At 53.9% G+C, this 9,595-nt stretch overlaps 1 protein-coding gene across 1 annotated transcript; it reads right to left on the reverse strand.

Annotated features, from left to right (window-relative positions):
* Positions 1-3,287: 3,287 nt before the first annotated feature.
* Positions 3,288-9,493, reverse strand: UTP11 (UTP11 small subunit processome component). The gene is made up of 8 exons (XM_063312067.1): positions 9,411-9,493; positions 9,243-9,304; positions 9,028-9,130; positions 8,531-8,644; positions 7,999-8,092; positions 5,241-5,371; positions 3,763-3,873; positions 3,288-3,497 (listed from the first exon to the last, which is right to left on the reverse strand). The coding sequence occupies exons 1-8, from the start codon at positions 9,468-9,470 to the stop codon at positions 3,414-3,416; spliced, it is 759 nt and encodes a 252-aa protein (XP_063168137.1). The 5' UTR covers positions 9,471-9,493; the 3' UTR covers positions 3,288-3,413.
* Between the last annotated feature and the right edge of the window lie 102 nt (positions 9,494-9,595).

Genomic DNA, 9,595 nt, shown 5'->3' on the forward strand with positions numbered 1-9,595 from the left:
ATTTCGTTAGCCCCTCACCGTTCGGCCTTCTGCGGTTTTCTCAGCTCTATCATATCCAATGTGAACTGTGACCAGACTGTCTGCCTTACTCAGTCTCAGCTGTAGTGTAAAGGCATTCCAAGTGTTGGCAGTTTTATTTTCAGCCTTTTTCCTAATTATCCCCCAGAATTTGCTTTTTCACAGCTGCTGCCCAGCAAAACTCCCTGAGCATTCTACTTGATCCTTCTTGTGCATTATTTTATAATTATTAGATTTTTATCCCACCTTTGGGGGGGTCGATTCAAGGCAGCGAACATACCTAATATTCCTATTTCCTTCACAATAACCCTACGAGGTGGGTTGGGCTGAGAGTCACCTGCCCAAAGTCACCAGCCAGTTTTCATCCCTAAGGGAGGCCTGAACTCACCTCCTCCCGGTTTTTAGGCAGCACCTCCACCGCTGCCAACTGGCTGTTAAGGAGTATGCCAGCCACCCAACTGGAAGAGATTTTACTACAGCTCTTTGCAATTGCTTTTCAGTTCACTACCTGAATCTTCAGTATCGTCCACAACTTTCATCAGCTTGTTATGGATTCACATGACAACCCTTTAACCCCCCCCCCCCCCGCCCAGCACTGAAAGGTTCCCAGCTGGGCAGAAAGGAAAAGGGCCATGCAGAGAATTCCTTCTCCTCCCCCAGCAAGAGACACACATAGAGTCAGGACCAGAAATATTGGAACAAAGATAACTGTTTTGGCATTTGGCCTCCGTACACCACCACATTGAAGTTGAAAGGAAACACACCCAGATGGGAGCAAAGTCAGGACTTTCAGCTGTAATTCAAGGGGTTTGACAAAAATGAGGCACTAACCATTCAGAAGTACAGCCAGTGGCATACACACCCATCGTTGGTGGCTCATAAGTAATGGAACAAACCAACATCAGTACAAACATAAGGATGGCCTTTAATATCTGGATGAAAATCCTTTGCAGTCAATGACTGCCTGAAGTCTGGAACCCATGGACATGACCAAATGCTGAGTTTCCTCCCTTGAGATGCTTTGCCAGGCCTTTACTGCAGCTGCCTTCAGCTGCTGCTCATTTGTGGATCTTTCTGCCTTCAGTCTTGTCTTCAGTAAGTGAAAAGCATGCTCTATTGGGTTGAGATCAGGTGACTGACTTGGCCATTGAAGAACATCCCCCTTCTTTGCCTTGAGAAACTCTTGGGTAGCTTCTGCTGTGTTTTGGGTCATTATCCATCTGCAATATGAAGCGGTGTCCTAGTTTGGCAGCATTTGGCTGAATCTGAGCAGAAAGTATGGCCCTACAGACACTTCAGAATTCATCCTGCTGCTTTTATCAGCAGTCAGGTCATCAAGGAACACCAGTGACCCAGTTCCATTGGCAACCATACATGCCCATGCCATAACACTGCCTCCACCATGTTTGACAGATGATGTGGTATGCTTTGGATCATGAGCTGTTCCTTTCCTTCGCCATACTTTTCTCTTCCCATCATTCTGGTGCAAGTTAATCCTGGTGTCATCAGTTCAAAGAATCTTATTCCACAACTGGGCAGGCTTTTTTAGGTGTTTGCTGGCAAAGTCTCATCTGGCCTTTCTGTTCTTGAGCATTACCAGTGGTTTGCACCTTGTTGTGAAGCCTCTGTTTACATTCATAAAGCTGTCTCTTGACTGTAGATGTTGACAATGACATGCCTACCTCCTCAGGAGTGTTCTTGACCTGGCTAGATGTCATGAAAGGGTTCCTCTTCACCATGAGCAGAATTCTGCGGTCATCCACTTTACAGTAATGGACCTTCTGTGGTCTTCCAGGCCTTTTGCTGTTGCTGACCTTGCCAGTTAATTCCTTCTTTTTCAGGATGTTCCAAACTGTTGTATTGTCCACTCTCAATGTTTTTGCTCTTATGGGTTTGTTTTCTCAGCCTAATGATGGCCTCCTTCACTCGCAAGGACACCTCTTTGGACCTCATGTTGAGGGTTCTAGTGAATAGCTACCAAATGCAAATGTAACACTCAGAACCACCTCCAGGCCTTTTATATGCTTGATTGGTCATGGGGTACCCAGGAAACAGGCCGCACCTGGCAATGCAGCTGCTTGTCAGCCATTCGTTCCATTACTTATGAGCCACCAACGATGGGGGTGCGTGTATGCCTCTGACTGTACTTCCTGAATGGTTAGTGCCCCACTTTTGTCAACCCCCTTGAATGACAGCTGAAAGTCCTGACTTCACTCCCATCTGGGTGTGTTTCCTTTCAATTTCCGTGTGGTGGTGTACAGAGGCCAAATGCCAAAACAGTTATCCTTGTTCCAGTATTTCTGGTCCTGTGTGGGACTGGAGGAGGAGGAAGCCACAGGAAAATAGAAATATAGAAACTGAAAATAGAAATATGGAGAAACTACAAGCCAGCCAAAATTCTGCCTCTTCATTCACATAAAACCTTCTCTTGGTTGCTCACCTAACCTGGAAGGGCTGACATGATACCATGAACCACAGATTTGCCGCCCCTGGGCACATTGCAACAAACCAAGCGGAGCATTGTTCAATGTCTCCCATTAGCATGGCCTTACCTTTTATGGAAAAAGACTTCAGACAGTCAGAAGGAAAGGTAGTAGGTCCAGCCCACCAGATTAGCCTCAGTGAATCTGCTGGGGGAGCCCAAGCAAGCCCATCTGGCCCAACAGTCCTGATTAGGGGCTGAAGTCCTGCAACAGCCAGCAGTCAAGGCCATTTTCCCAGGAAGCCCAGCCCAGCCTTCTATGGAACAGCACTGCCCCCTGCTGGGCACCCATTCACAAATTTTGCCCAGTTTTCTGGAACGCTCACCTTGCCACTGAAGGGCACACCTATTTAATTCTAAGCAGGTGTGTTCTGTGCCTAGCAACTCCCCTCCCTTGCGCTGAAGCCTCCAGGGAATGTAAGCACAGGCATGATACCAAATGATATGTCATACAAAAGTGCAGTGCAAGCTCCACCTTTTATACTTGCATCACAACCCTGGAATGCACATTTTATTGCCCCACTTCTGCATGTCCCTTCTCCCCAGGAGATATGCTAAACCTAAGCCAGGAAGGAGGCTTCCTCCACCAGGCCAAAGCCCGGCTCAGCCCAGCTGCTCCCAACCTTCAGAACCATTCCGGAACACAAGAGGCAGTTTGCCCCAGGTCCTCACGTGCCCCTTCCACCCCACCTGGCCGAGGACCAGGCAGCCAGGCTCTGTGGTCAACCATACTCCAAAGACAACTCCCGGACAGGGCAGTGTGGAAAGGGTGGCAATGCAATCACAACAACTCTTGCTGGATTTATTGAAAAAGTACCCTAGGATAAAGCCAAGGCAGAGAAAAGGAACATCTGCAGGCAGAGGTTCCCAACGCCATCAACTGGAGGAGACCCTTCTTCACAGAACAGAAAGGTCAGCGCTTCCGTCTAAACTGGAACCTGTAGATTGCCGGCTGATTTACAGTCTCCTTCTTCAGCTTCACTCTCTGAGTTTTGTCCTGAAATCAAGGGGAAAAACTTTCCTCAGGCAACACACCCTTCCAAGCCCAGCCCCTCGGCCCCAACAGCCAGTTGCTTCCCCACCAGAAAAACCCACAGGTCGCTCCGAGCTGGGGGCCATGCACATCCATCCCCGAAGAACAAAACTCCCCGAAAGGAAGGCGGATTCCTGTTCTCGGCGCCTCCCGAGAGAGCAGAGGGCTGCTCTGGGGCAGCAGGAACCAGAGGCCACGTGCTGCAGCTGCGGCAAAGGGGTCTCCTCACCAAGAGGTCCTTCCGGGTCTGGAGCTTCTGCGCAATGACAAACATCTTCCGCTCACGCTCTATGCGCTGCCTCAGCAGGCTGTACTGGCCTTTCCTCTGCTGGGCTAATCTCTAGAGCAGAGAAGAAACACGCCATTTTTCACCATGGTTGTCCTGAGGTGGGCGAAGTGCTCAGAGCTGCCCCTGCCTTCCTGCCAGGGCTGGGCAGGAAGCTCTCCTTACATCCAAGCTCCTCTACAGCCAGCCTGTCGAGGGAAGCCACCCAAATCCAGCAAGTCTGCTAAAAAAGGCGGCTCAGGCGGGGCTGCCCCCGCCTGGCCCAATGGAAGCGCCCAGAGACTGCCAGCAAGGGCTGCTGCTCCTGCTTGCGGAAGGGGAACCGGGGGGGGGGGAGAGGGCTGGCCGACTCCAGCAAACAGGCTACCCAATCCTGCTGCACCCCTGACCCAGGCTGCCAGCACCCCCCCCCCGAGCCCCAGCATTCCCAAGCACAGCCCCATTGTGGCAGGTGTGAGCTAATTAGCACCATCACATAGGACAGATCCAAACTTGTCCCACTTGCAGAAGATGACAACTCAAGTCTTCTGGGAGAGGAGAAAATCCACCGGCAATCAGCCAGCGAGGCGGGGGAGAGCTTACTATCTCCTCCAGCCGCCTCCCCCCCAGTGGTTCTGGGCAACCTCCGCATGTCCCCCCGCACCCCTCAAGTCCCGCCCAACCCAAAGGCAGCCTAGTGAAACTGCTGGAGTCCAGCTGCCCCCCTCCAGCTCTGCAGGAGGCCAAGCCAAGCTGAGAACAGTCCCATGTGCGGAGGAAGCAGCCAGACGTGGCCCTGTGAGAGGCTCCCCAGCTGATCAGCCCGAAATCCACAGCAGCAGGGAGAACATTTTCACTCTCCTCTGCAGCTCGTCACTCCAGCCACCACGCCAATTGCTGTTGTCCCAGTGGCGCAAGAGGCCACTGTCCCGTCTTTCCAGAGTTAAATCTGCCTGACAGCCCCCTTCACCCACTACAGGCTCACTGAAGTCCCTTGGAAAGGGTGAATGGCCACTTTCCATTGCCTCCCAGCTGCCGCCAAAAAAGCTGGGAGTCAGTCACTTCCTTTTGAAGCATGTTTCATGAGCAAGAAAAAAAACTGAGCCCAATCGGGGCTTCCAGCATCGCGGACAGCCAGGGGGCCCTGTGTCCATCCTGACCTCTTCCTGCCCATCCCCCCTCCCAATGTGGCTACCGAGGAGAGGAGGATGGGGCTGAAAGCGCCCCAGACAGAGCATAAACCTTTTCCTCCGTTCCAGCAGAAGGCAGCAAATCCCCGCTCGGCTTTCTCACCTTGGCTCACAAGACGCACCTTGGCTCCACCCCCTAAAGTGACTGACTGCAGGGTATCTGCATAAGGGACCGCTCCTCCCCACCCCCCGGAGTGCAAACTGAGCCAGAGAGAAAACTCCAGGAAGCTGACATGCCCCAGCAGTACAGACCTGTAACTGGCCATCAGTGGTGATCCCCGAAACAGCTTTTTTCTTCAGGGCTTCAAGGGATGGCCTGTTGTATACTCTGCCCACCAGCTCAGGAGCAGTGTTCAGGTGGAGGGCAACGTCAAACCCTTGCACTGAGAAAAGGAGAGGCTACTTTCTCTAAACCACTGGCATCCTCTCTCACCAACTCACAGCTTATAAATCATATAAAGCCAGCCTCAGACTTACAAAGAAAATGTGCTGCAGGATCAGAAAAAGGCCAAATGGCCCAGGCATGCTGCTTCACCTAGAAGAGCTGCCACAGAGGGAAAGAGCAGGAGCTGGGTGCCGGCAGCGGCAAATTCTCCCTTGGGGGTGTCCCTCTTCCTCTCAAAGAGGCAGTGGTTTATCCCCTCAAGAAGCCATTGCTAGACCCCCACTGTTCTGGACAAGTTTTGTCCAGTTTCCAACCTTCCCTTTTTAGGGAAGGCTGTTGAGAACATGGTCATGCAGAGCTTCTGAGAATCCTGGAAGAAGCTGATGATCTGGGCCCCTTTCAGATGGGGTTCAGACCTGGGCATGGGACCAAAACAGCATCGATCGCACTCTTGGATGGCCTCTGGTGGGGGTGGGATGGGGGTAATGTGTCCATCCTTGCCCTTCTTGACCTCTTGCTGGCTTTCAATACCATTGACCATGGCATTCTTCCGAACCACCTTCGGGGGTTGGGAGTGGGCGGCACCATACTGTGCTGGTTCTTTTCCTTTCTGAGAGCTGGTCCCAGTCCATGTTGATTGGGGGGAGAGGTCCCACCCTTAGCCCCTGCTCTGTGGGGTGCCACAGAGTTTGGCACTTTCTGCACTCGATTAACATATACATGAAGCCATTGGGTGAGGTTATCCAATAGCACAGAGTGAGGTGTGCTGATGCCCAACTTTGTGTCTCCACCATGGGCCAACTCAGTGACACTGTCTCGGTGCCCGGAGGCTGCAGGGATTTGGATGGGGCATGACAGGCTTCAGCTCAACGCAAGCAAGACTGAGTGGCTTTGGGCCTTGGGGCCCCTAGTTCTGGGGAGTTTCCACCTCTTGTCCTGGATGGGGTGGCACTACTCCCAACAGAATCTGTGCCCAATTGGGGGTCCTTCTGGACTCATGGCTCCTATTCGAGGAACAGGTGCAGGCATGGCCAGGAGGGTCTTTGAACACTGTATGTTTTGCACCAGTTGTGCCTGTTCCTGGTCTGGGAGGCCCTGTTCATGGCCACTCACATCTCAGTCACCTTCCATATGGATTACCACACCCTCTACATGGGCATTCAGAAGCTTTGACTGGTACAATATTGGCAGTGTGGGCAGTTATGTGCACTTTGCGATTAACACACACTGCGCTTCTGCTCCACCAGCTGCATGGATTGCCAGCTTGCTTCCAGGTTCAATCCAAGAAGCCCCAAAACCTGTCACGGCATGGGACGTGGTTACCTCTCTCCAATGGTTACGTACCTGTCCTCTCAGGTCTGGCAGGAAGGGCACGCTCCAGGTTTCATTGGCCAGAGTGCCTTTCCTGCCACGCCACCTGCCCTGTGGATCATCATCTCCTCACAACAAGCCTGACTGGCCTCGGCCATTCTGGTCTTTCAAACATTGTTTTCCCAATGGGTGAGGGGGCCCAGGGCCAGACAGAGCTGACGCAGAGGCTGTTCTGAGTGTTTCGGTGGATACGATTAACTCGGCTGTGAATTTTATGTATTTTATGAAGGTTTTTTGTTTTATACATTGATTTAAATTATTGTAGTTGTTTTATATTGCTTTAACTGTTCGTAAGCCACTCAGAGTTGTATCTATATGAGATGGGTGGCTATATAAATTGGAACTTCTTTAAGAAAAAGAAGCAGAGCTACTCTACCGCGTGTGAGAAGAGACCACGGGAAGACAAGGTTAACTGCTGTTACCGAGCAGCAGCCATTTTATCAGCCTCCTTGAATCATCTTGATAAGAAAAACAGTCTGTGCAAAAATGGCCAGTTTCAAGTGGTCCGTACCAAAACCTGCATTTATCTGGGCATGGACCCAAACATTCACCTGAGGCACAGACATTCTGGGACCAACCAACCTCCAAGCAAGGCCGCTGGCAGTGGTGGCGCTTGGTACCTAAGAGGCAAGGCCCTGGGACCGGTGGGCTGGTTGGGCATGCTTGATTCAGGGGCAGAGCCGGTTGAAGGCAGGCCAGGGCAAGATCCTTAGTGGGCTGGTGCACAGGCCACACAAGGAGAAGAGAACCTATTTGCCCTTTTGCCTCAGCCAAAACTCAGAACCAGCAAAACGTTCCAGATTTGTTTCATCACGAAACAACACACATTTGCTGTTTTGTGTGCACCCTAGTTTCCAACCCAGCTAGCCTTTTTAAAAAGCATTAGTACAGGATTTGGAGTTGAATATTTTTTTTCCTCTCCTTTCCATTTTCCTTTCTTATACCTTTTTTAGATTGCAAGCTCAAGAACAGGGACCATCATATTGATGATGTTTGTAAGTCACTCTGCGTGAGCTAGAGATTGAAGTAAAAATGTTAACATAAATAAAGATTTGTTGCAATTCAGTGGCCTGTCGTTGGCAGTTTCATATCAGCTAGGCTAGAAACATTCCAGAGCTGGTTTTTCAGCAGTGCCAACAAAGCAGACTGCTCCCTTTTTCCAGCATCCTGCCAGGAAGGCAGAGTCTAGCTAGGTTGGCTTCTCAGCCACCTTGATTGTCCATATCCAGTCAGCGGCAGTCTCAACACCCTTACCTTCCTTCTTGGAGTCAAAAAAGAATGTGTGCTTATTCAGCTGTTTCCCCTCTGCTTCCAGCAGATGGAGCTCGGACTTCAGCTGCTCAATTTTCTGTGGCAAAAGAACATCAAGAACTTCAAGACTTTGTCAACTGCTGAACCTGCCTCCCCAACCTCCATTGCTCACATTCCTAAGATGCAGGGCAAAGCCCAGGTTCAGACGCCTGCTAGAGCCACTGGGCCACCAGCCAAGCCCAACCCCTGCAGAGGACCAGGGTTCCACAGGCTCCCTGGGGGTTACCTCTAACAAGCAAAGAGGGGAGCCACCAGGAGAAACCATTGTCTCCTGAGCAGCACCGTGCCCAGCTTGTGAACCTGTAGGGGGCCATCAGGACTGCAGCAAGGAGTCAAGGGTTTCAGCTCTCCTCCGACAAAAGAGGCACCAACAAATATTTAGGTCCACACCTGGATCAGAGAGGGTGGAGAGCTCAGCCTCACCCCATTCCCATCCCCATCCCAAGGGTCAGGATCAGGAAGGGAATCCTCTGACCTTGACTTCTGCTACTCGCTTCATCTCCACGTACTTCAGGTCCTGGGTCTTCAACAGCTTCTGCTGCTCCGGCGTGGATTCTTCTTCCTGCTGGCTAATCACGTGCACCCCGTCCTGCCAGCGAGGTACACGGGGCATCAGGCTCGGAGAGGAGCGGGGGCAGGGCCCTCCTCTGCCCGGGCAGAAAGACCCCAGGAGCGCCGGGAATGCCGCCGCCCATCAAAGGAGGGAACTGGTCACCCCTGTGGCCAGCCGGGCCGCGAGGAAGCTGCTGCACAACCGTGCCAGGTCGGTCCCTTCCAGCCCCGTGCCCTGCTTCGGGCAGGTCGCGACCCGCGAGGCAGGGGAAGGCGGCGGGCCGCGCGCAGCGCTCCTTCTGCCCCGCGGCGCTTAATTCCTGACCTCGCCGGAAAGGCCCGCCCGGCTGGAAGGGGGGCGGCGGCCGCGACCGGCACAGAGACGACGGGGCGGCCTCGGGGCCCCCACGCGGGTCCCACCTGCAGCCGCGCACGGGCCATCCGGAAGTAGAACTCGTCGGGGTTCCTCTCCTGCGCCCGCCGGCGCAGCGCCCGCAGCGCATCCCGCTTCTGGTGGAAGTCGCTGCGAGGCAAGCGCGGGGTCAGGCGTCGGGGGAGACCCGCCGCCCCGGCCGACGGAGGCCGCGGCGCCCCGCTGCCCGCCCGCCCGCCCGCCCGCCCAGGACTTCACTCACTCGGCGCGGAGCAGGTAGTCCCGCTTCTTCTCGAGCAGCCCGAGAGCCCTTCGCGAGGCGAGCTGCGGGAAGAGAGACAGACAGACAGACAGGCAGACGGAGATGGAGGGGCCCGTCAGTGCCCCGGCCCCGCCGCCCCCCGGCCCCGGCCCCGGCCCCGCCGCCTACCTGGCCCCGCTCGCGGTGCTGCCGCTGCCGCGACTTGGCCGCCTTCGCGAACGCCGCCATGCCCCGCTTCCGGCGAAGGGCCCGCCCCGCTTCCGGCGAAGGGCCCGCCCCATCCGCGCGGGGCACATTCCGCGGAAGAGGCGGGCCCGCCAAAGACAGGCGGCCGGCTCCGCCAGTAGGCGCGA

The sequence above is a fragment of the Candoia aspera genome, chromosome 10 (genome assembly GCF_035149785.1).
Source record: "Candoia aspera isolate rCanAsp1 chromosome 10, rCanAsp1.hap2, whole genome shotgun sequence".
Classification (NCBI taxonomy): Eukaryota; Metazoa; Chordata; class Lepidosauria; order Squamata; family Boidae; genus Candoia; species Candoia aspera.